This window comes from Panthera pardus, unplaced genomic scaffold, assembly GCF_024362965.1.
Source record: "Panthera pardus isolate Hobbes unplaced genomic scaffold, ASM2436296v1 HiC_scaffold_1, whole genome shotgun sequence".
Taxonomy (NCBI): Eukaryota; Metazoa; Chordata; class Mammalia; order Carnivora; family Felidae; genus Panthera; species Panthera pardus.
Genome location: NW_026526654.1, coordinates 71,415,775 through 71,442,783, shown reverse-complemented (window position 1 = coordinate 71,442,783; position 27,009 = coordinate 71,415,775). Strand labels below are relative to the sequence as shown.

General features: G+C 41.1%; 1 protein-coding gene across 2 annotated transcripts in view; it reads right to left on the bottom strand.

Annotated features, from left to right (window-relative positions):
• Positions 1-27,009, bottom strand: part of WDFY2 (WD repeat and FYVE domain containing 2) — a 183,005-nt gene that overhangs the window by 72,573 nt on the left and 83,423 nt on the right. For both annotated transcript variants that reach the window (XM_019447633.2, XM_019447634.2), the window contains one exon: positions 23,634-23,707. In XM_019447633.2, coding sequence (XP_019303178.1) covers positions 23,634-23,707 — 74 coding nt within the window. The remainder of the gene's footprint in view (positions 1-23,633; positions 23,708-27,009) is intronic.

The window sequence follows — 27,009 nt, the reverse complement described above, 5'->3', positions numbered from 1 at the left end:
TTATTTGGGCAACATCATACTGCAAAGAAAAGTTGCCAGCATGCCCTGTCATTAAAGAATGTACACGAAGGCTCATGCTTGTGTATACACATGCCATTCTCAACCCTCTTGTGACATGTTTCACAAGAATGGTGATTACTTTCTATTGGCTTACAAAAATGTATCTGTCAAGTAGATACCATGGCTCTTGTTTGGTTACAGAGGTCATCTCACCTGAGTCAAGTCATTACTCAGCTCTTTGTCAGTCTAAATTAGAGGTCAACAGACGGTACTTTATCATTCATTTCACTAAAATGAAACGTGTGGGTTTTCTAGTCATCCTTAGACTCCTACATATCACAAGTTCCCAGGGATGCCCTGGATTCTCCTGTGAAATGCAGGCAGTGACGGAACAGCAGACTATAATCCATGGTGCTGTGAGGCAGCTTTCGGTTCCACCCAAGGTACCAGGCATGACAGGGGCACAGTAAGGCCCACGTGCTGGAAGAAACTAAAGCATCTACATCCCCTGCAATGATACCCAAACTTCACATACATTTCAAGGCGGCGGCCCCCACCCTGGGCCAAGTACATCTCCTAACCAGTTTCCTACCTACCTCCCTGCCTCCCTTCTTCCCTCCTTCACTCCTTTCCTTCCTTCCTTCCTTCTCTCTTCCCCCCCCCAAAGTAATGTTCAACCACTGCAAAATATAAGAGCTTTTTAGCAATCAATAATAATTAGGCTAGAAGGCAATGAGCTTGGCTCCTCTGCTATTCCCACAGCCGCCCTAACCCTTCAGTACGAGTTTACAGTAAAGGAGTGCTACACAGCTTCAAAGCGTGGCCTACCTGCTCACCTATGAAGTGTTAAGGTGCAATGAAATAGATTCTAAAAAATTCTACTCATAGAACCATGGTACCTTATACATAGTTGATATATATATATATATTATATATATATATAATATATATACATATACAAAATATATATAATATATACATATATAAAATATATATATAATATATATATAATATATATAATATATACATATATAAAATATATATATGTATTATATATAATATATATAATATATATAATATATACATATATAAAATATATATATTATAGATATAAAATATATATAAAATATATCTATTATATATATTATAGATATAAAATATATATAAAATATATCTATAATATATATATATTATAGATATAAAATATATCTATAATATATATATAAAATATATATAAAATATATCTATAATATATATATAAAAAATATATATAATATATATATTATATATATAAAATATATATATAATATATATAATATATATATTATATATATAAAATATATATATATAAATATATAAAATATTTTAGTTTCTTGCTAATTGAAAGTTTGCCAATGATTCATTTCTTAATATACAGCATTACTTTAGGGAACAGAAATATATTCTAAAATTAGATTATTAGCTACTGATTCCTTGTTTTGCCTGTTGTGTATCAGAGCATATAAACTGATTCAATGCTTGATAAATCTAATTTTTATAAAGAAAACTGAATCACAGTCTCTGTATAGGTTTTCCTCTCAGAAAAAATACATCTCAAACCAACCAGCGAGGTCATACAAAAAATAAACAGGAACTCTTAACTCAGCCCAAATGTGGTAAGAATAAAAGAAGAAATCGTGTCATCTCCTTAACTATCCAGTAAAAGTATCACAAAGTAGACAGCTTTGAGGTACTCATGTGTGTGTCTATGCAAAACCATTACTGAAGAGAGGAGGTAAAGAGCTTCATGAACAGAGATACAACATTCCTGGTTGGGAGCACAGGTGTCTTCTTTCTGCGTTTGCCTCCACAAAAGAGACTGACTTGGGAATACAATCTGGGGCAGCCGCCGTGGAAGACAGTATGAAGGTTCCTCAAAAACTTAAAATTAGAACTACCCTATGATCCAGTAATTGCACTACTGGATATTTACCCAAAGAATACAAAAACACTAATTTGAAAGGATTTATGCACCTCTGTGTTTATTGCGGCATTGTTTACAATAGACAAATTATGGAAGCAGTCCTCCACCAATAGATAAATGGATACAGAGATGGTACACACACACACACACACACACACACACACACACACACACACACACAGGAATACTATTCAACCACGAAAAAAAATGAAATCTGACCATTTGAAACAATATGGATGGATCTAGAGGGTATATAACAAGAAACAAAACAAAGGGGGGAAAAAAGACAAACCAAAATACAGACGTCTAACTACAGAGAACAAACAGATGGTTATCAGAGAGGAGGTGGGTGGGGGGATAGGTGAAATAGGTGATAGGGATTAAAAGTACACTTATCTTGATGAACACGAATATAAGGAATTGCTGAATCGCTATTTGTACACCTGAAACTAACGCAACACAATATGTTAACTACACTAGAACTAAAAGAAAAGAGGTGCACCCAAGTGGCTCAGTTGGTTAAGCATCTGACTTCAGCTCAGGTCATGATCTCACGGTTTGTGAGTTCAAGCCCTACATCAGGTTCTCTGCTCTCATCACAGACCCCGCTTCAGATTCTCTGTCCTCCTCTCTGACCCTCCCCCCACTCCTCCCCAGGAACATGTGCACTCTCCCTCTCCCTAAAATAAATAAACATTTAAAAAAATTAATAAAAAAAAGAAACAGAAGGTAAAAAAGATATCTAGTCTGCCATACTGCTGGCAATGAAGTTTATAAAACCCAAAAAGCAAGTTGCTCACAAATTTTAGTAACTTCTGAAGATTAAATACTAAACATGGGAAAAAAAGAGAAAGTGACTTAAAGCTGAAACCTTCCTGGAAGGCCCAATATTGGTAAACTTCTCATTTTATATTTCCATATAAAATCTATTTCTGCATCTGCTTTAGAAATGTTCAGGATATTGTCAAATATATTACTTAGAGTCTCAATTATCAATTTACATGAAGGTGACTGATTTTTTTAAGTTGTGGTAAAAAGTATGTAACATTAAATTTATCATCTTAATCATTTTAAAGCATACGGTTCAGTAGTGTTAAGTATATTCACATTGTTGTGGAATAGATCTCTAGAATCTTCTTCATCTTGCAGAACCAAAACTTTACACCCGTTAAACACTAACTTCCCACCACCACCTCCCACACACCCCTGGCTTCCTTGGTAACTACCCTTCTGGTTTTTGTTTCTTTGATTTTGTTTCTGGTTCTGCGATAGCTTAGATATTTCATATGACCGGAACAACACAGTATTACTTCTTTTGTGACTGGATTATTTCACTTAGCATAACGTCCTCAAGGTTCACCAATACAGCATGTGACAGAATCTCCCTTTTTAGGGCTACATAATATTTCCTTGTGTGTTTGTATCACATTTTCTTCGTCCACCTTTCAATGGACATCTGGGTGGCTTTCACCACTTGGTTATTGTAAATAATGCTGCAATGAACGTAAGTGTGCACATGTCTCCTGCAGATCCTGTTTTGAATTCTTTGGGGTATATATTCGTAAGGGAGATTGCTGGATCACTTAGTGAGTCTATTTTTAACTTTTTAAGGACCTTCATACAAGAACGGGTGACTGATTTTAAACTCAGTGTTAGAAAACCACTACTACCTTTCAAGTTGCCTTCTTTTTTATCGTGCAGCTTCAGAATTAACAATGTCTCCTCTTTACCGCGGCTGTCAGGTAGCACAGAATCCAAGTCAAGTGCTCGCCCTTATCATCTTCATGCATGTGTTACTCTAGGTTCCATTCAGCCTCTTTTGGTTGGCAGAAACTCAAGTCAGCAAAGAAGAGAGGATTTATGGCACAGAGTCCAAGGCCATAAAGGGAAACCTACGGGCCACTAAAGCTGCACTTGCCACCCTCTGTGTCTCTCTTGCAGGCTCAGGGCTTCTCCCCTGGTATCTCTGTGTCTTGTTTCTCCAAGTGCAATCTACTGTCCTTCTCAACCTCACAGCCTCTCCTGACAACTCAGCTCCTGTTCCCTCATGATTGGAGCTTGCGTGGAGCCATCAGGGCCTCTCCAAGCCCCTGTCTATGAACATGACCTTTCAGCCTCACTTCCCGCTCACTGGCTTGCTCTTTTAGTACTTTCAGGTTCAAGTTCAAGACAGGAATCTGAGCGGACTACATATCTTCTCTCACTTGGACCCCAGCCTGTCCACACAAGCCCCTACCCGGTCTTTGGGCCAAGGGTCCACTCTCAGTTCCATCAGTTAATACTAAAAGAAAATGGGGTTACGGGCTGTGAAACATGGCCACCTCCATCTTTTCACGAGGGCCCACACGGGACCGTTCCTTCACCACAGGAGAGGTTGAGCATAGGCAGGCACCATGTATGACATATTTATCTGGCCCATCTTCACATGACCACGACATGTAAAACACACACACTCCAAGATTCTGTGTCTCTCACTTATGGCTATCTCCACATTTCGGTGCGCGCGTGCACACACACACACACACACACACACACACAAAGATATATTCTCTGCTCTTGATTCCAGTTTTTATTTTCACTTTCACTTTTAGTTTATTATGTATATTCTTGCAAGCCTCCATGAAAACTTTCTGCAATCAGGTGGGACATGTAACAAAGAAAACCCACAATGACAGACAAAATCAACTTAATTTTACAGAAGCTGATCCTATTTTGAAGGCCATTTTCATACTATAAAATTGCAGGGTTTTGAAATTATTGAGAAATTTAGAATTTTGAAAAGAAATTCCAGGAAAGTAGTGACTTCGGCTCAAATATTTAAATGGGGTGGGGGAGGGAGGAAAAACCTCATTTCCTAATTGTTTATAGAAGGCAAAAGGTCAAGATGCCGGCTCTTCCCACGGTTTCTGGCTGTTCTTTCCCATCTATGAAAGGAAGGAGGTCATTAGTCCATGGGGTGCGGACGAAGGAGTCTCCACCTTACCCACGGCGGTCTCATTTGGCTTCTCTCTACCAATATGTCTCATGCTCTTTCCGGACTTGCTTTATTTTTCCTTCACACGCAAGATCACAAAACCTGAAATCCCATAAGGATGATGCTGTGACCCCCAAAGATTCTTATGTTCTTACTTATGACTGTCTCCATACTTTAGCAATCAGTGACTTGAAATATGTACTTCCTTGTCATCCTTTTGTTTAAATTAGCAGTTCTCGGGGCGCCTGGGTGGCGCAGTTGGTTGAGCGTCCGACTTCAGCCAGGTCACGATCTCGCGGTCCGTGAGTTCGAGCCCCGCGTCAGGCTCTGGGCTGATGGCTCGGAGCCTGGAGCCTGTTTCCGATTCTGTGTCTCCCTCTCTCTCTGCCCCTCCCCCGTTCATGCTCTGTCTCTCTCTGTCCCAAAAATAAATTAAAAACGTTGAAAAAAAAAAAATTTAAATTAGCAGTTCTCAAACTCTCTGGTTCCCTCGACTCTTAAAAGTTATTAAGGACTCCATGGGTTGTATCTACTGATATTTACCAAAATAGAAATTAAAACTGAGAAAATTTTAAAATATTAATTCTTTAAAATAACAATAACATATAGGACAGATTCATACAAATCACATTCTTTACTAAAATATCTATATTTTACAAAACAAAAAATTCAGTGGGAAGAGTGACACGGCTTTCCATTTTTGCAAATCTCATTAACAGAGGACAGCTGAATCTTCATACCTGCGTTTGCATTCAGTCTGTACACATACTAGAAAATGAGAGAGAAACCAGCAAATAGCATCTTACTATTATTATGAAAATAGCTTTGACCTCATGGACCACAGTTTGAGAATGACTGCTTCAGTGTCTGACCTGACTTTTGGTTTTGACTAACCTCATTTCAGATTCTGCCAATCTGCCTGCAGAATTCAAAGAATTATTCCTGTTTGTTGATAAATTATGAAAAGAGGCTTCTCTGGCTACATGGAAGAATTGTGGAGAATGAAACATCCTCTCTACCCAGGAACTAGAAGAGTAGGTGCCTTTTCATCCTCCTCTCAAATTGCCTAATGACCCTAATCTCTTCTGACCACATGTATTTTAAGAAGTTGTGGGGAAGGAATACTTCTACTGCAAACTCCCAGCTTCAGCTCCAAACTCTGTTAGAAACCCCGAGTCATATTTCTAAGAAGACTGACATGTGTCACAATATGGAAGCAAGAGAAAAGATAACTCAGGTTCACATAATAGCAGCTTTTAGCCTCTCTAGATTCAAAATATCACCTACAACAAAACCAAATCGAGGCCTACAAATTCTTCCTATCAACTCTCATTCAAATTCAGGTTTACACACAAAACACACAAAGGCCATTTCAAGGTTTTTCCACACATTAACCACAGGGCTGGCTGCTTCCTCTCCAGGTTTGCCTGGGTGCTTACTGGTTTACCTGTACCCATCTTTCTTCACATGGATGGTAACTCATTTTTGTGCTTTCCTACCCCAAGTCTTCCAACACCGAATGCAAGTAACCAGATACTGTCGGTTTCAATAATATCTCTCCCAAAAGAATGGCAGGGAGAAGGTAAAAGAAAAAAGATAAACAGGTTTGAATGTAATGACTTTCAAGACTGCCTCTGGCAAATTTCAGAACCTTAAGGATAAGCGCTCTTGGAAGTTATTCAACGAATGGGGAATATCCTCTCAAGGCCAAAACCTGAAGCCAGAACACTAATGTGTTACACGAAGAAAGCTGCCAAAGTATTCTCAGCCCCCAATACCCTTCATGGAGGGGAACAGAGATCACAGATTTTCAGTTAACAGCTCTACACAACAAAAGTTCAGCTGTAACATTAAATGGCAAATTACTTGAGAGATCAGTTTACACAATGCCTAGTTGCTCAAACTTATTTTTTAAACAAAAACAGCCTCAGAAATTTTGACCAAATTATTCTGAACAAAAAAGCTGCCACCTGCTGAATTGAAAACTCTTTATAGGTGATGTCGTGAAATTTAGCCTGCTAGTCAAGGCCGGCAACTACTGTTCCTACTTAGGAAAGCAGCTAGACGTTTGGATCTTTGGTTGTTACTGGATCTTTGGTTGTTTCGTTTCAGATTTCCTGGAATTCTAGAGTTTCTAAGGGGTCCTAGAGATTGCCTAGCACAGTGACTCATTCTTTAGATTAACTGAAGTCCTGAGATCCTAAGGGACTTGTCCAAGGTCATAGGCTTACTTGACTGCAGAGCCCAAGGTTAAAACATGGGTCTCTCTCTTGTTTTTTCTTTTTTTTTTTTTTATCTACTGATCTCTTGATTCACACACACCTCAAAGAGCCTCTTCAAAAGGATACTGAAACCCAGGCAAATGTCTCACTGAATTGCTCTGAGCAAAGGAAAACATTCTACTGCAAATTCTGAAATCACCTGGTTCTTCAGAGAATCCACAAAACAGTACATTACAACAAACATGAAAGAAAGTTAAGCACCAAGTACCACTAACAACCCTGTCATTACTCCATTACCTGAGTGTGACACCTGGAGGCAGGACTAACTGGTAACCCAGGGACACCCATCCTGCAGACGCCAGCCGTCCCCAGCACCGGCTAACTTAACACTGGCTGAAAATGAGCGTGGCCTAGGACTGATCTCTGCCAACCACCCCTTCCCTCCACTCCATTTCTCCTACACATTTACTCATCAGATCCTTACCGTCCCTCTTGAACCCATGCCCTTTCCAATCCAACTCCAAGTAAACCACCTTTGTCCTCGACGGGGCCACACCACACCTTGTTCCCTACCCTTCTGCGCTGGTTTCTCTTTTCCCAGGAAACGGTTCCCTTTCTCCAAACTCCATCACATTTTAAACCTATCCTTCCAGGCAAGGTTGAATGGTGTGTGTTCACAAGGCAGAACGGGCCTTTCATTTGCTGAAATTCAAGAGACTGTGCAGATCTTTCATGCTATTATTGTTCACAGTCTGCATTAAATTAAAGCTATGATCACATTATTTCATCTTATAGATTTTAAGTGGAAAGGAATGGAGTTTCTGTTTTCTTAATACCTTGTCTCCCATAGACAAGCATTTTTGTCAAAAACGTATAAAAGCAAATCAATATTTATAAACAAACATGCCTTGTTTTTTTTTTTTTAAGTCCTTGCCTATTTACTTATTATTTAATTTTAAAGAGAAAGAGCATGGGCAGGGGAGAGAGGCAGAGGAAGAAAGAGAGAGAATCTCAAGCAAGTCCCACTCTCAGCATGGATGGAGCCTGACGCAGGGCTCGATCCCACAACCCTGGGATCATGAGCTGAAATCAAGAGTCAGATGTGAGCCACCCAGCACCCCTCGTTTGTTTGTTTGTTTGTTTGTTTGTTTGTTTGTTTGTTAAATATCAAGTCAAGATTTAATTGTACTAATATTATTTTTTTTTTAATTTTTTTTTTTTAACGTTTATTTATTTTTGAGACAGAGAGAGACACAGCATGAACGGGGGAGGGGCAGAGAGAGAGGGAGACGCAGAATCGGAAGCAGGCTCCAGGCTCTGAGCCATCAGCCCAGAGCCCGACGCGGGGCTCGAACCCACGGACCGCGAGATCGTGACCTGAGCTGAAGTCGGACGCTTAACCGACTGAGCCACCCAGGCGCCCCTTAATTGTACTAATATTATAAACACCCCTTACTCAAGGCCTTCCCACTGCCAGTGCTTCCGTCTTAAACATTCTTTTCCCAGATTTCATTATGATTCACCACTCCAACCTTCAAGGTCTCTGCTCAAGTTACACCTTCTCAAGGTAGCTTAACATGCCAGCCTTTTGAAAACTGCAACCTCTCTCCTCTACCTCACCCTCACATTCCCAATCCCCCTTACTCTGCTCTGTTTTTCCCATAGCATCTATCCCCTTCTAACATACATAAATTATTATATTTTTGGTTTACTAAATGCAACATACACAAGGAGAGGGACTGAGGGTGGGGGTGGTGGTGGTCATTAATATATCTCAAACACTCAGAACCCTCGCTGGCACATAGAAGCGACTCAACAGATATTTTTTAAATGTAATTTTTTTTTAATGTTTATTTTTTGAAGGAGAGAGAGAGCACGTGAGCTGGGGAGGGGCAGAGAGAGAGGGAGACACAGAATCTGAAGCAGGCTCCAGGCTCTGAGCTGTCAGCACAGAGCCCAATGCGGGGCGCGAACTCACGATCCGCAAGATCGGGACCTGAGCCGAAGTCGGATGCTTAATCGACTGAGACACCCAGGTGCCCCTCAATAGGTTTTTTTTTTTTAAGAATTGAATGAAAAAAAGAAAAAGTTATTTTAAGGAAATTTTAAGTTATTTTAAGTAAAATGTTATTTTAAGCTCATGATTAATACTTTTGAAATGTGTGGAAATCATAATATGTAATATGCTCTATGTATAATATTTTTTAGTAATGGCTGCAGCAAATATGCCTACCTGCAGTAGGTTTGAATAAAAATATGTACCATCATTGGACATCCAAATAATTTGTCAAAAAAGAAAGAGAGCCTAATTGCCAAGCTATTACTTTCTGTAATCAATGCCAAATACACTTTTAACTCAAATCTCATGACTAATCAATGTTTTACTTCCTAGGTCAATAGGAAAACACAAAATGTATTGCTCTTTTTAAAACCTGAGGTGTAACTGACATAACATTATATTAGTTTCAGGTGTACAACGTAGGATCAATATTTGTATATACTGTGATGTGTTGCTTTACACAGTTAACTGGTTCTAATCATGGTCTCTGTGCTAAAATGTTAAATGACCTTTTTCTGGATTTAAATTCACAAATTTTCAACCTGAACATTATTCAGACCAATAAAAATGAAGATAGCAAAGTAATAAGCAAAAACAGAAAGCAAATATTACATATTAAAAAAAAACAACAACCCAGTTTCACTAGCCCCCAAAAAGGCGCTCACAAGAAACAAACTGGTTTAAAAATTATGATTTTAAAAACTTATCTTTAAACTTAGATGGCAAATAATTATGTAACAAATCATACTTTTTAATTTCAAATAAAATTATTAGCCTTATCAAAAAGTAAGCTAAAGTTCATCTCTTCTGGAAATGAATAGAATTTTTACTGTAAAAGTAATAATTACCATTTATTAAGTCTTTTATATAAATGATCTCTTGTAATCCTCATAAAAATCCCAAGAGGCACATATCAATATTCCCAATTTACACTGAGTAAATTAAGGCCTGTGTAAAGTTAACCAACTTGCCCAATATTATCCAGCTAAAAAACTTTAGAGCTAGGATTCAGATGCAGATTTCTCTGGAAGCAAAGTTCACACCTCAACCACCAGGACACCCGCCCCTGATATTCACCCCTGATGCATGAAGGCAAAGTGTGCTGACAGTGGTCTCTACCAGGATCTATGAATAAGCCCTACCTGAGGCAGTGAGGAGAGTACACTGGCTCCCTCCACAGCAAAGAGCTGACAGGAAACAAGGGCTTCTAGAAGGCCTACTAGACCTTAAGAATGAAAGGGAAAGGACCAAGAACTTCTGGTGAAACACAGATGAAACTGACTGGTTTTGGGGTGCCTGGGTGGCTCAGTCAGTTAAGTGTCCTACTGCAGCTCAGGTCATATTCTGATGGCTTGTGAGTTTGAGGCCTCCATCAGGCTCTGTGCTGACAGCTCAGAGCCTGGAGCCTGTTGTGGATTCTGTCTCCATCTCTCTCCGCCCCTACCCCGCTCATGCTCTGTCTCTCTCAAAAATAAATAAACATTAAAAAAAAATTAAAAAAAAAAAAACTGGAAACTTCCTCTGGAAACTACTACTGAGGTTCCAATTTATGTGAGACTCTCTACTGGGTACTGGAAATGGCCATGCATATATGTTTGCTGCCTTCAAGTTGCTCAGGCAATGGAGGTTAAGAAAACAAGGAAATTAGCATTTATGAAATGTCTCTTATTTAGCAGACACTTTCAGGAGCTCTATGTGTTATTTCATTTGATACACAATCATATACATGACACATACATGTAAACTAGTACGTATCACTAAATACTAAAGTAAAAATTTGAGCTAAGTGCTATGAGAACCCTTAAGAACCTTTTAACCCTGCCCTGGAGGATAGCAGGCTTCTCATAAGAATGGGTTTGGGGCTTTAAGTCAATTCTAAAGGCAGGAAAGGGGCATCTGAGTGGATTAGTCAGCTATGCGTCTGACTCTTGGTTTCGGCTCAGGTCATGATCCTACGGTTTCATGAGTTCAAGCCCCACATCAGGCTCTGTGCTGACGGTGTGAAGCCTGCTTGGGATTTTCTGTCTCCCTCTCCCTCCGCCCCTCCCCGACTTGTGCTATCTGTGTCTCTCTCAAAATAAATAAACTTTAAAAAAAAAAAAAGGCAAGAGAGGAGTTACTTGAGAAGGAAACAGGAGGTCTGGAACATTCTATGTCCATGGGTATTGATGTGTGAACCAAATGAGTCAGATATCTAGGTAGAAGAGTTGTGATAGATGAGGCTGATGAAATGGGTAAAATTGAGGAATGTGAATTTTATACTTCTGGAAGTTGCTGAGAGTCTATAAAGAGGAGTGACATAATTACACCAGAATTCTGAATATCTGGTGGCAGAGGAGCTAGGGGGAAACTAGAGACAAGAGATAGTAGGAGTAATGTGGGGCTTTAATCCAGCAGCCCAAGCCAATGTGCATGAGACAGAAATTTTAAAAGTATCAATGAGAACAGACATTGAGGGAGAGCCTGAAGACTGTTCTGAGGTCAGCGGGCCAGGGCAGTGATGCTGCAAGCTTGGAGGAGAAATGTGGCTCTACTATAATTCCTATATCTGGTTGGGGCTACTCAGTAATGCCAATTTACTAAAGGGAAAAGGAGAAAGAGCATATGCTGGGGAAAAGGCAATGCTTTCTATTTAGAATACGCTAAACCAGAGGTGTCTTAGAGACTCCCAGGTAGGGATGCCAAGGGCATCAAGAGTCAGAGGTCAGGCTCAAGAGGACAGAATGGGCCCTGGTCTTGAGAACCAAAGATGTAGGGATTACCAGGCTGTAGGAGTAGAACACAAAGAAAGAGAAAGAGCACAAGGCAGGGCCCCAGAAGTGCTGACATCTTGGGCTCTACCAGAGAAAGGAAGAGCCAGTAGGAAAATCTAGATAGAACTCAAGGTTGACTAAATTTGAAATACCATACCAAATACCCAACCATGAAACCACGCAATCCACTGAAAGGCACCTGTCCAGCTCTTTTCCCTCCTATCCATGGTAGACAAGCTCTTGGCAGAAAAACCTGCCCTGTTGTGACTTCTCCCCATTCCAGGAAACCAGTTGGACCTGAGTTACTGCTGAGGATGGAAAAACAGTACTGCTCTATGTGTCAATATGGTTAGCAGTCTTTTTGCAACCGTGTAATTTGTTTCAATGAGCTTAAGGTCTCATACTGATTTTCTTATATATTTTTAATTTTTTTTAATGTTTTTTTATTTTTGAAACAGAGAGACAGAGCATTACCAGGGGAGAGAAAGAGAGAGAGGGAGACACGGAATGCAAAGCAGGCTCTAGGCTCTGAGCTCTCAGCACAGAGCCCGACACGGGACTTGAACCCATGAACTACAAGATCATGACCTGAGCTGAAGTCGGCCACTTAAGTGACTGAGCCACCCAGGTGCCCCACTGATCATTATCTTCTGACACTAAACTAGTATATATAAAAATACAACGTTCACTGATAACTGAGAGAAGAGTTATTCCCCCATCCGTGAGGAGGCAGAACTGGAGACAAGTAGATTACAGAGCCTACATTCAAGGTGTAATGCCACAGGAGCAGCAAATGAACAGGGAGGGGCACAAACAAAAACTCCTTCAGGCTACCACTACCCTGAGTCACTGGAGCATCCTACAGTAAAACAAAGAAACACAGTCCTGCACTGAACCCCCACTGAACCCCAGGGACCAGGGCATACCTAATGCCACTCCCCTCTCCGCTGTCACAAGCTTCGAGCCAGCATGCAGGCAGCCTGTTTTCAAGAGTGTCTCAGATCACTGTGTGGGTGCAGTAGCACCAGGTGATAGCAATCCAGGGACAGTAAGGGCTATAAAAGAATAACTGCTTCTTCCACATATTTCGGCTCTGGTGAGTTCTCAAGCTTTACAGCAAAAGCATAAATGTCAGATGGCTCTTTGGGGGGTCAGTTTCATGACCGCTGTTGTCAAGGAACTTTAGGAGGAATGCCTTCAAAGGTGATTTATGTGGAAATGCCACATTGGTCCCTCTGGGCTCTGAACTTTGCCATCTAAATATCAGCGACATGAGAACCATGGTCCAGCTCTATAGTTTATATAAAAGATTAACTCCAAGTGAAAATCAGCACAATATTCGTGCACACAGAAAATATTCTCATATGCCTGGATGGAAATGGTTAAGAAAAGATTCATGAAACAAGACTGATTCCCAGTGTTGTAAAAATCTGCAGGACCACAGACAGCTGCCTGGACATTGGTCTATAAAACTCAGACTCCTAAATGAATAGAAAGTGACAGAGCCCTGATGGCTGGTAGCACCCCCTCCTCCCACACTTCTTCGTCTACTAGAGTGAGGGTGTCTCTTGTGATAAGAAATTTGCCACACCTTCTCCAAATATCATTCAGAGCATCTTCAGTAATCTGCACACCTCTCTGAGTTTAACCTTTTCCTGGGTGATGAAGGTTAAAATGGCAACAACTTAGATGAGAAATTTTTTGGCAGAAAAATTAGTACTTGAGAATCCCTGTTTTTTTGCAAATCACTGGTGAATTACAGTGGTGAGGCAGCAAAGATCAAAAATAGGACCAGAAATAAGTTGAACCATCCTAAGGAGGATGCCACCATGAAGATGCTTCCTCCCCTTAGAACTGGCCTGCGAAATCCACATGACATGGACTTTCACCAAGTCTTCCCAGTGAAGAAGGAATTTTCCTTCTTGGAAATTTGGAAGTCTTGGAAAATTTCTGTTTTCCAATGGAAGATGCTGTTGTTGCTAATGACAACGATGTGGAAAGTAGCCAATATCATGAAGTACTTGATATGCATGGGCACTGTTCGAAGTGCTTTATGTCTACTATGTCAGATAATCCTCACAACTCTGTAAAACAGTTATATTCTCCCCATTCTGCAGATGAGGAAACTGAAGCACAGAGAGTACAGCAACTTGTCCAGGATGACACGACTTGTGGGGAGCTGTGATTGAATTAGAGCTGTGATTAAATTCAGGCAGTCTGATTCCAGTGCCTATGGTCTTAACCTCTATATACTGTCAATGCAACAGATGACACTAATTAACTCACTCATTAATTTCTCTGCAAATATTTGCAGAGCACTTACAATTCATGGGCACTGCGCTGAGTGTCAAGGATGTAACAAAGAGTCAAGCAGATACAGTCACTGCCTTGTGGAGCTTATGCTGACTATTCATATTAATCAAGTAATCACACAAACAAGTATAAAATGGCAACTATGACAGTTGCTACAGAGGAGGGGCACTCAGTGCTATGAATACCTATAATCCAGTAATAGGAACTATTGGAAGATCAAGGAAGACCTCCCCAAGGCAATGAAACTGAAACCGAGACCTGACGGATGAGCATTAAGTGGACAAGGAGAAAGGAAGCTCATTCAAGGCAGAGGCTCCATGAAAGGAAGGAAGCTGGTGAGCATAAGCAACCAAAAGTGGCCAAGGCTGAAACTCCAGAAGGGACAGCACGGAGCAAAAGGAGGATGTGGAGAATGGGACCCTGCCGGGTCACACGGGCCAAATGAGGACTCTGGGCCTGTGTACTACGAGCAAGGGAAAGCCACTGAAGTATTTGGCAGGGGATATGACAAGATCAAACGTGTATTTTGAAAAGATTTTTCTAGGTCCAATATGGAAAACAGACTGGAGGAGGTAGAACGGACATGGGATGATCAGTGAGGAGGTCAACTAGGGGGTCCAAAGAGGCGAGATAAGCAGGGTGATGGGGTGGGGGAGGGTTGATAACAATGATGGTGATGATGTAGTGGAAGCTGAGAGGTATTTAGGAGGTAAAAACCAGTAAGTGATGGACTGGGCAGAGTCAAGTGAGAGTCAAGCAAAGAGGAGGGAGGATGACTCCAAAGAGACCTGGCTCACACAACCGAGTGGACAGTGGTTACACTCACAGACACAGGGAATGCTGAGAAAGACCAGATATGTACGGAGGCACAGGAGTTCGATTTTGGACCCGGCGAATTGGAGGTTCCTTTGAGATATTCAATAGGAAATATGAAGGAGTGGGAATGTCAGACAAAAGGTCTGAACAGAGATAAAAAAGTTGAGAGTTATTGTCACATGGGTAGCAAACGATGCCATGACATAGGCAAGGCATCCCAGAGAGGGAAGAAATGAGAGCCGAGAAGCAACAGTGAACCAAAGCTGGCCAGAGGACATCCTAGGATGAGAACAGAGACAAAACAGGAAGTGGGAGGAAACCAGGAAAGCGCTGTTGTGGATGTACACGGAGACTACTTCAGGAAGAAACGGCAGGGCAAACTGCTGCAGGCAGGTCAGACATGATGACGACTTAAAAATGTCAGCTGGACAGGGGCGCCTGGGTGGCTCGGTTGGTTAAGCATCCATCTCTTGGTTTCAGCTCAGGTCATCATCTCACAGTTCATGAGTTCGAGCCCCAGGTCGGGCTCTGTGCTGTCAGCGCGGAGCTTGCTTGGGATTCTCTCTCTCTCACGTGAACAAATAAATTTGAAAAAAAAAACACATTTTTTTTTAATTGTCCGTTGGATAGATCCACAAGATCTTTTCTAACCATTGCCAGAGTTGTTTGGGTAATGTGATGAATCTGACAGCCAGACTGCAGGGGTCTGAGTGGAGAGGGGAAATGAGGAAATGCAGGAAGGCACAACAGACAACTCTTGTGAGAAGTGTGATTATAAGGAGAGAAGAGAGACAGAACATTTGGTGAACGGGGAAGAGAGCTGTGATGTCGATGTCTCTGTTTTTCATTAAAAACAAATGGACAGACAAACAAAAGCGAACCTTAAGTGTGTTTAAAAAGCAGTGAGAAGGATCCAGGGAGGAGGGAGAGGTTATTGAGACAGAAGACTAACAGAAAGTTACTTGGAATGCATTACGCTCATCAATTCCTAGCCATTGCCTTTCTGAAACACAGATATACCCCTTGATGTGGCCGATAGAAGAAGATGACCACCCTCTGAAATAGTAATACAGTGTCCTCGTAAGGCCATCCTTTGTGGCAGATAACTCCTGGAGATAGTGTAAAATGGTTTCAATCTACCATGTACTCTTACTGGGGCTCCTCAGCACCTGATTTAAAATACAGGGCAATCTGGGTGTTCTTACAGATATCCACGCTACAGGATCAGTCTCAAGGTGGAACCAAGGAGACCTTCAGAAATTTATTATCGCAATGGAAAGGCCCCAAATGGAAAGGCCCCAAAATGATCTTGGGGCCAAGAATGCTCTTGTCATCTGCAGTCACTACCACTTGACAAAGTTTTGCGATAACACAGGCACTGGACAAAAGATGATAGGATTACAAGTACAGTGACATAACTGGAGGAGAGAAGCTGGTCCTTGAGACGTTCTAAGAAGGTCTGTGATCCACACAAATACTGACAACATAGTAACTCCAACAACAGTAAGTAGATTCTTTGACAAAACCACCTTCAGTGAATTATACTGTACGAATACGTACTAAGGAACTGGAATGTCAGCACCCCAGGACTCTTCCTTCAAGCTAAGCAGGAAAAAAGTTACTCTGTAAGTACAAAACTTGGAAGGCACCAGGATCTCCCCAGCAGGAGTGGCCCAACTGTATACTCCACTTGGGTACAGCTGAAATATTTTATTCATAGGCTACCTGTCATCACTGTAGAACATGACCTCACCTTTTGGGTTTGGTCCCCGTAGGCTCATTACAACCCACAGTAATAAACAACTCATCCAAAATATCTCATTACATTAAAGGCTCAAATTCTTTTTTTTTTTTTTTCTCATCTTTTTAGCAGTGGCCAGATGCATGGAATAACACAATCTTCCAATTCATTAATGACCATCCTAGAGCAATTCCTTGTGGTTGGTCTGTCTTAGTTGTATGAAAAAAAAAAAAAAATTAGCCTTGTATCATAAGAAAAAAAACCTGTCCAGAATCAGGGAAACCCTAGGTCTGCGACCACTATCTTAACATGTGACCTATCGATACGTCACTTAATCTAGGGGAGGGTGGCATGAGATGTAGAAGAATGAAGGTCCCTTTCAATTCTAATATTTTCTTATCTCCTCCAAGGGGATTTTGAATCATCTTCTTTTAATATCTTTGGATGCCTCTTCCTGAAGGCATCATATTGCAAATCTACAGAACTGTTTCCTAATCAACTGTTAGAACACCGTTAGAGAAACACTGTACATACAATCTCATCAGGTATCTTGAGTTGAACAGCGTCCTCCCCAAATTCATGGCCACCTAGAACCTCAGAATGTGACCTTACTTGGAACAAAGGTCTTTGCAGATGTAATTAGTTAAGATGAGATCATACGGGATTCGGGTGAGCTCTTAATCCAATGACTGGTGTCCTTATAAGAAGGGCACATGTAAATACAGAGACACAGAGAGGAAGGGGATGTGAAGATGGAGGCAGGGATTGCAGTGACACATCTACGACCCAAGGAACGGTGAGGATTTCCAGCAACCACCAGAAACTAGGGAAAAACAAAAAAGGATTCTCTCCTCGAACCTCCAGAAGAAGCCCTGTCAACACCTTGATGGTGGACCTACCTTTTGTCTCTAGAACTGTGAGAAAATAAATTCTGTTGTTAGAACAGCCTTAGGAAAGTAAAACACCAGGTACTGATACCCCACAACTGGTAATGACTCCTCTTGCTCTCATGGCAAATACACAAGGACTAGTAAGATGCTACCACACCTCAGACCATCTGAAAATGGTAAAACTGAACTTGGGGAGTTCAAGATCCTGGTTTCAGATGACAAAAACAGCTCTGATGACTCTTCAGTTTCCTTCCAGTGGATGCCAAGTATTACACTTTCAAAAAGGTAATTGCTCCTTTTATTTGAAAAAAGTAATATCCTCTCTCGCAGAAACTACATTCCTCTCCCTTGAAGCTACTGGCCTTCTGGAAGGGGACATTTTTTGCTTCCCCGTGGCAACAAGACTCCTTGCTTCAGTGATTACTGTGACCTGTTATCCAGATTCCCTATCTATGAGATTCTGCCAAGCCCTACACCACACACCATGTGAAGCAGTTTCAGAATATACCATCTAGGGAATAAATACTGGTGACCACAGAGCAATGCTCTTGTAAAGCTGTTAATTTAATCGGTAGGATAGGAGTCTCTAAATAATAGGAAATGATGTGAGAAGGCATTTCCTTCAACAATCCCAAAAGTTCAACAGGGCCCTAATCTTAGTGGAAAAATGAGGCAATGCCAGATTTATGAACAGCACATTTTTGGGGCTCACAAACTGTCAAGAACATGTTGTGTTTCTGCTTGTTTCTTAGTGGTTTGCTTATTGCATCTCTGTTTACGAATTTCAAGAAGCAGAGTATGGACATCAAATTCTTCCATATGCCCCAAGCAGTCATGTAAGGAGGATTCGCTCACACTGTGTCAACCGTTGAGAGCAATTTACCTTGCTGGTTACGTGCCCGGCTTTGGTGTTAGCATCCTGATGACATAAATCGAAATGCCTTTCTTCCCTCATTCGACATTTTACAAAGCGACATTTTACAGTGGTCTAGCAACTCTGTGAGGACACAGACTGAAGCTGACGTGGGCTCTGCCTTCAGGCAGTTCACAGTCTAGTGAAGGACACAGTCTCACCAACAAATGAGACAACATGCCCAAGGGCACTCAGGAAATGGAAATACAGTCGCCTACTGAGGAAGAACAACGGGCAGGGAATGGAAAGCCTTCAGCAGGAATTCTTTATGGACACAGAAGTGGCTCCGGGGCAGTGGTGTGGGATGAGGAGAAAGCCCAGGCTTCACAGGCACACACAGTTCCCAGCTCTGCTGAGCGCTGCTTCCTGGCTAAGTAAGCTGGAGAAGGCGTCTGAACTCTCCAGGCCTCGGTGTCCTTATCTGAGGAGCGTCCCCCCTCCGATTACTGTGCTGCTGGAATGAGGCGACGTATGGAAGGCGGAGTGCCTGGGACACAGTGGATGCTCCATTCGTGTTGGGTTCTCTTTCCCTTTTCATTCCCTCGAGCAACCATGGGAACTAGCAGTAATACGTACTACGGGAACATCATAACCACAAGAACTATCAAAACAACAGCAACAAATCCATACGTGGTCGGTATCGTGTTTTTTGTACAATAATCACTATCTTGAATGCTACTCATTATACAGATCAATCTTTTCTTCTCATCCCAAACTTACCATAAACACATATATGAAAACACTCTTCAGAGAACAGAGATTTATCATTTAGGGGCTTTGTCCAAAAACAAACAAACAAACAACCTTCAATAAGTACGCATTTATCTGGCGAGATTTCAATAAAAACTCTGGCTGAAGCAGATAGTATATGTATTTCCAAAAACTGGCATATATACTTGGCTATGACTACAGCCATTATTCAGTAGGGTCGGTGAGCATCAGCTCAAGGAAGACCTTTCATTTCTGCGCGGATGTTTCCTCAGCCGCTATCCTCTCTGAATACCTTAGAGAGTCTTCCAGTGGTGCTGGAGGGAGAGCTTCCCCGTTAGGGATCCAGCGTCTTCATAATTTAACCACCCACCCTGAGCCAGGCCTTCACGACCAAACCCCATCCACCTTGTATACTTTATACTCCACTCCTCAAACTGGGTCACTTCTGTCCAAACATTCCCTGCCCTCTCTTACTGCCCTGTTTTTGCCTCCTATGCCATTCACCTTGCCTGAAGTACCTTACCTTCCGATCTTCAGACAATGAAATCCTAGCCCAGTTCCTAAACCCAGCTCACATCCAGTCTCCACAGAGCTGACCCGGACCATTACCTCCCACCCTCTCCTGATCTCACTGTCCTGACAATATCACACTCACTGGTGTCCCACTGCTGGGCTGTTTTGTTTTTTTTTTTATTCTGTTACTTATTTCATACCTTCACTCTTCATTTTTTTCCCAACCAAATAAGCTTTTTGAGACTAGGAGCCACAGGTTAGAATCGAGCATAATTCTTTCACACATTATTGATATTAAAATTTATTTGTGGGCTGGCTAGAATACATGAGGCACCGTAATGAAAAATTTCAAACTCCTACTTCAGCACTTAAAGTGGTTTGCACAATATGACTGACTTCTTTTGACATTAAAACAGATGACATTTCTGAAAACTCAAGATGAATTAAACTATCGGCATAACATTTTCCCCTGCAGAAGAAAATTCCGTTGCAACAAATATTTTGAAAGCAACAGAATTATACAAATAAAGTACCTCAGACTTGAAGCAGGTACTTATTACAGCCAGCTATATTAAATAATGTTTGTACGCTAGTCAACAACTTATTTAACAAATTATTCATCGAGTCCCTAATTTGTACAAGGAACCATACCGAGAGCCTCTGGAATGGGAGAGGAATAAAAGGCCAAGTCCTCAACACTCAACACTTTAACAGAGAAGACAGACTTTAAAACTTTTATAAAACAAGGTGAAAAGAGCACTACAATATAGCTAACCTGCTGAGTAATGTGTGCGATTAATTTCACTTGGTAGGGCTTAGGAACCATCCGTCAAAACAAAACAAAACCAAAAAAGGAAAAGAGGACACTGGAACGAGGCACTGAGAGATAACTGGGACTCTGTAGACCAAGATGGCAGAAGGGGGGTCCGGGTTATAAGATTAGCAAGAGCAAAATGGACAGACATGGAAACACACCCTCAACCATCCTTGCTTCTCTCAGTTGGTGATGTAACCTGCTACCTCATGAGAAATCGAAATGGCCCTTCCCCTCCTGTATCTCCCAACTGTGTCTGCCTTCTGCTCTCTCTCGACAGCTTCCTCACTCTTCACCAAAGCTAAATTCTCCTAGCCGTTCAGGCCCCTCCGGCTGCTGTCTAATGTCTCATCTTGTGGCAGGCTCACCCTCCCTCTCCTTCCCTTTATGGACAAGTGTCTGAAAGAATGGTCTCCATTGTCTCTACTCCATTTCTTTTTTTTTTTTTTAATTTTTTTTTTAACGTTTTATTTATTTTTGAGACAGGGAGAGACAGAGCATGAACAGGGGAGGGTCAGAGAGAGGGAGACACAGAATCTGAAACAGGCTCCAGGCTCTAAGCTGTCGGCACAGAGCCCGACGCGGGGCTCGAACTCACGGACCGCGAGATCATGACCTGAGCCGAAGTCGGCCGCTTAACCGACTGAGCCACCCAGGCGCCCCTGTCTCTACTCCATTTCTAATTCACTCAGTTACATAAGGTTAACTGCCTCTTGAATCTTTTTTACCCAGTAAAATAAAGACAAACAAGGATATGCTTTCTGATTTCCTCCTTTGTTTTAAAATAAGTTAACCAATAATAATAATAATAATAATAAGTTAACCAATATTTTTTAAAAACTTATTTGCTATATTCAGGAAACAGAGAATGTATAGTCTCTGCATAGGATTTCTCATGTCCAGAAAGTAAACTATTATGCAGCTGAGACTCTGTGTAAGGATTTTCAGTGAAGAAGCTGTTATTGTCATGACCTTAAACAATCCCTTCTCTCCATGTGCCTTTCCCTAACTCAGCTCTTCACGGTTCTGCCGATGAGAATAGGTAGGGTAGACAACTCCTCCTCTTCAAAAGCATAAAACAGGCACTTTTAAGGAAATGATGTCATACTAGCTGGGTCCTCCATCTTTTCTAGAAGATCGGGGTACGGTAAGGTTTGGTTATCTCCACGCCGTACTGACACACCTACAGAGGCAGCCCAGTCTGGCCCCTGATTTATGTTCTGCTTCACTGGCAGTTTCATTTACTAAAGGAATAATGGCTGAGGTGGTCTCGCCTCTTATATACGATAAATAGCCAGAACTCTCCATAACTTACTTTGCTCACCTTTCTTGCCTTCAAAGCCAAATTTATCGGCACCCATTAGCCACCTACACGGATTTCAAAAAATGCGAAGACTCACCCATATGTTATATACATGTCCGTCTTCATGGACAGTGAGTGTTACATACACTAGTCCATGAACTGTTGGACAATATATAGATCTGAGCTCATCTTTGCAGATTTCCTTTGTAGTGAACACTTCAGTTCACTGAACAATCCAGTTACCCCCCACTTCATCTTTTAAAAATAAATTTATCCCCCACATACCCCACTTTTTAAAAATAACTCTCCTTAAAGCAGACGAAGTTCTGTAGCATGCACTTCTCTTCTGTCCTCCTACAGAACAGTTTACAGACATAGCAAATGCATTGGATATGATAGAAATTCCAGAAAATATTTGTCAACAGGCAGCTTTATGTTTAAAAATATTGTTAAAATTTCCATAAAGGTCACCGAACAAATGTTTTGACGAAGACCAAATGGAAAATTTCAGGCCCACCTCTTCAGACCCCTTGTAAGAATCAGGTTAAGATTACAGATGGAAACCCACATTCCATATGTCTAAATATTTAAAAGTTATGTATCAAGTTAAACTATTAAATAAAATATGGTCTCTTCCTCCAATCTTGACAAATATACCTTAAACCACCTGGAGGTACAGGAACGAATTCAGAATTTTTAGACTCCTTCAAGTTTTACAATATAGTACAAGCTCTAAGCTGTCTGGGGTCAGGAAAATGCCAGTCGGGGTACTCAGAACATGGGGGTGGCTGGAGTGAGGGCATAAGCTGGACACACCCCCTGGATCCCTCAGGTCCTTCATCCTGTGGGGAAATGTGGCCAGAATAGGCTCCTCTAATTCACAGGTCCTAAAGCAGGGCCTCTCTTGCTGGGACTGAAGGAAATACTGGGTAATTTACCAAACTGGAGAGTTTACCAGATCAGTCTTGATACACTTAGTTAATACACTAGCTGAAACTAAACATATAAAAAGATGATAAAGTAAGTAGTAAAGCCTGAAATTCCAATCCCTAATCACTTCAGCTCCCTCAAGCTCTATAATAAAAGAGTCTAATATTTATCTGAATCTACCCTACAGCCTAATGTAGATTCTGTGCCTTCTTGACGAATTTATACAGTTGACAGAACTCCATTCACACACTAGAGGGAGTTAAGACAAGAGGGAGCAAAAGAAGAGAGAAAGGAGAAAAACATCAAGTATCAAAGATCAGACATGCAGGTCTAAGAAGACATTTCCCTTGTGCTGTCACTTGTCTGAGGAAGCATATGACACCATGATTAACCATCTGACCAAAGCCGCGAGTATCACAGACTGCTGTCACTAGCACACAGATTCATGTAGTTCATTCACTGGCCTCATAAAGCTCCTATTCTAGCCACTGTGTCCACGGGAAGGCAAGCTCGACCTTGTCAACTCCAACTGAGACTCACACCGACTCTCCCTACACCTTGCCGTAATCTGCCGCGCTGCACTTTCCACTTCACTTCGCAAGAACATTAATTTGTTAATTTGCAAAAAACTAACAAATAACTCTCATCACAATACATATATACGCACTCCACAAGAAGGGAAGTATTTCAACTGGAAATCTTATTTATGTGTACTTACTGAGATTGTACCATTGTCTAGACCTATGGACAGTCTTCTTGTTTCCGGGTTAAAAGACATGCATGAACATGGAGCTGAAAGAAATGAACATGTTGATGAAATTAACAAAATGATGATTCTCATCGATTCAGGAGCGACTAACTAGCTAAAAGCGTGTGGCTATTTTTTCCCCACGATTTCCTGAAAAACAGTTCATTTAACGCCCACTCACCGAAAAATAAAAACAGTAATTTTACACCAACCCCTAGTTTTTCAGTTATCCTTTTAATGAATATTACAAGTAAGATGTTCTCAAACTGGACTAGTTCCAATGGGCTTAGTCTCGGCTGTTCTATCAGTATCGAGTCTAAATTTGCTTGACTAGGTTACCAATATTTTGTACTGTGTACTCCCCTCTGTTACCCATCTATCTCTTCCACTCACACCCTATCTTTAATAGAAACAAGCTCAACCAGGGGGAAAAAAAGAGACCTTATAATTCCCTCCTCCCCGCCCCCCCATATACACACTAGTATAGAAGTCTATTTTTTGATTTAGAATTGACTCAGGGCATGTGGACTAACAGCAGTTTTTTACTCTCAGCATTCAAGGCTGCTAACTGAAAAAAGACTGAGGATCTGTCTCAATTTAAGAGAGAACCAACTAGACACAGGGCCAGGCTCTGTAGAAAAGAAATCCGGTCTGAGCAGGGCCTCCCTGTGCTGCAAAATTGGCTACTACCTGAGTATACCTGAGCCCAAGTAAACTAAGCATACTTGGAAGCCAATGTGGCCAAGAAGTGCTTGCTCAATAGTCGGCATCCGGGTTCCTACACTGGCTCGTAAGAATGGGGCCTGTTGACAATTTATCCTACACTGAAATCGCTGTTGTGCAAATGAGTCCAACACCAATTCTTAAATTTCTCCCCGACCTTCACAGTGGCCCTGCTCATCATCAAATCGTATTCAGCCTCAAATATTTTTATTCCTACTTTTTACAGTTATGGTTAGACGTCGTACTCAAGGTCATACAGGGAAAAAAAATTGGAGAAGGTTCAAAGACATAATTCATATACACAGTCCCATTTTGAAATATGTAACTTAGATTATCTCGAAACTAAATTCTAAAAGAATTTCAAGTTCTACTAACAGAGCTACTTCATGAACACATCACTTAGTAACATTTTTTTCGTTCTCTATAAAAGGACCCTGAACAACAGAAAACATCTTCCAAACTACAAGTGTTTATTTTCTAGTTTTTAATGATATGTTCAGAAAATAGAAACACAAAAAATCATCCCCACACACACAACCTCCACCAGTACAACAGAGAATCTTCTCTCTGATTAGCCACAAAATTAAACTAGATTCCCAAAAGTACACTGCTGAAAAAAGTAGTCAAATGATATTTAATGTGCTGCCCTAGGAAAGTCATCCTTACTCGCCCATGGCCCGTGAAATATGTTGGCACAATTTCTAGACAGGTGCTAACATGCCAGGTCTTATAGCCTGTAACATGCGTGCAGATTTAAAATCTAATGATTTCATGGAAAATCATCATGTTAGCTGAAAAGAACAACAAAAAAATATATGTTGTTACTACAACTACATAAAGTACATAGACACCTAAAAACATACATGGAAAAATGAAACGGTTTTTGTGTTTGTGTGACACGTTCGTTTTTTAAGAAATATTTTTAATGTTTATTTTTGAGAGAGAGAGAAAAAAGAATGAGTGGGGGAGGGGCAGAAAGAGAAGGAGTCACAAAACCCAAAGCAGGCTCCAGGCTCTGAGCTGTCAGCACAGAGCCCAAGGTGGGACTCAAACTCACGAACGGCGAGATCATGACCCGAGCTGAAGCCGGACACTTAACCAACTGAGCCACCCAGGAGCCCCCAAATTCATTTCTATAATATTGTCTTTAATCTTATTATTTCGCTATTCCTCTTGAAAGTTTTAAATATCTAATGGCTTATTAAGATATGGGCATGAACATATGAAGCAAAACTTAATTGCAGCCCAAAGGGCTGTAAACTAGTCAAGAATAACCTCATCACTTAGCTGCCCGCCTGACCATAGAAAAGTCTTTTCTGTGTGATTTCCTCCAAAGTTCGTACCTGTTTATGGAACAGTTAGAAAACCCACTGATCTCTGAATGTGATTTAAAAGACTTTTTAACAGCACTGCACAGGCTACCCTGACATCTACATTGCTATTTCTTTATTCCTGGATTTCTTATCCCCTTTACTAAATTTCTTGTTATTCTTTTTTTTTTTTTTTTTTTTTTTTTTTAGTGTTTATTTTGGGGGGGGGGGAGTGGAAGCAGGGGAGATCATGACCTGAGCCGAGATCAAGACTGAGCCACCCAGGTGCCCCTTGTTATTCTTTTAATGAGAATTTAGAATGCTTACTATGTTCCAGGCATATGATACAATTATATATAAGGTATCAGAGCTGTCACCAAGGAATTTATAGACTGTGACACCAACCATGTATAGGAACTGTTAAACCCATCCCAATGTCACCACTATGGTCCAAATCACTTTATGTTCACAGTAAGAAACACCACCAGAATTCAAAAGGAAAAGACCTTTCTCATAAAGTCCCATAAACAAAATAAATTTAGAAATCCTGTTGTTCTAGAACCCATATGCTTGAACCCAAGATGGTTCTAGACAGCGGAATGCCAGAGCTAAAGAGCACTAGCTTCTGGGTGCCCCCCCAAAGACAAAACCACTTCTTCAAGGGGGGCATTATTCGTAAAACACCAAGCAGACCTGTGGGAGGGCAAGGGGAGTGTTTACGGAAAGACTTTTGGCAGGTGAACCTTATGATGCTCCTCAAACCATTTCCGAACCGTGATACTCTCACAGCAAAAGGCCCTGGGTTGATTACCCATAGGCCCTGGCAGGACCAAGGAGGCAGGGAGTGAACTGAAAAGAATACTGATGGCTATATTTGTTGTGACAATAAATGTCTTTCCTTTTGGGAAATGGGGGAGTACACAGATTGACACAGATATCCTTCTCACTTCAACTCACCAGAGATTAACAAAAAAAGCAACCTCTGAAAGACTGGTGTTACGACCCATTCAAAATGGGCTCTTATCCGAGCAAGGAAACATCAAAGGGGTAAAATTGTCTGGGGAAGGATAATAAGACACAGTCATTTCTGGCCAAATGGTAAAAGGAATCCCCCAGCAGGAAGAATTAGGAAGACACAAATAAAATATGATTTAAGCACAATATTTGTAGCTGGGTTGCAAAAATGTGATGTTTCACAAATAAGAATTCAGCTTTAAATGATGTGAAACTAATAATTCATAAGTCAATAAGGAAATAATTGCCCTATCTGATGGTTGAAAGTTGAGGTCAGAGACGAAATGGCCGAGAGACTT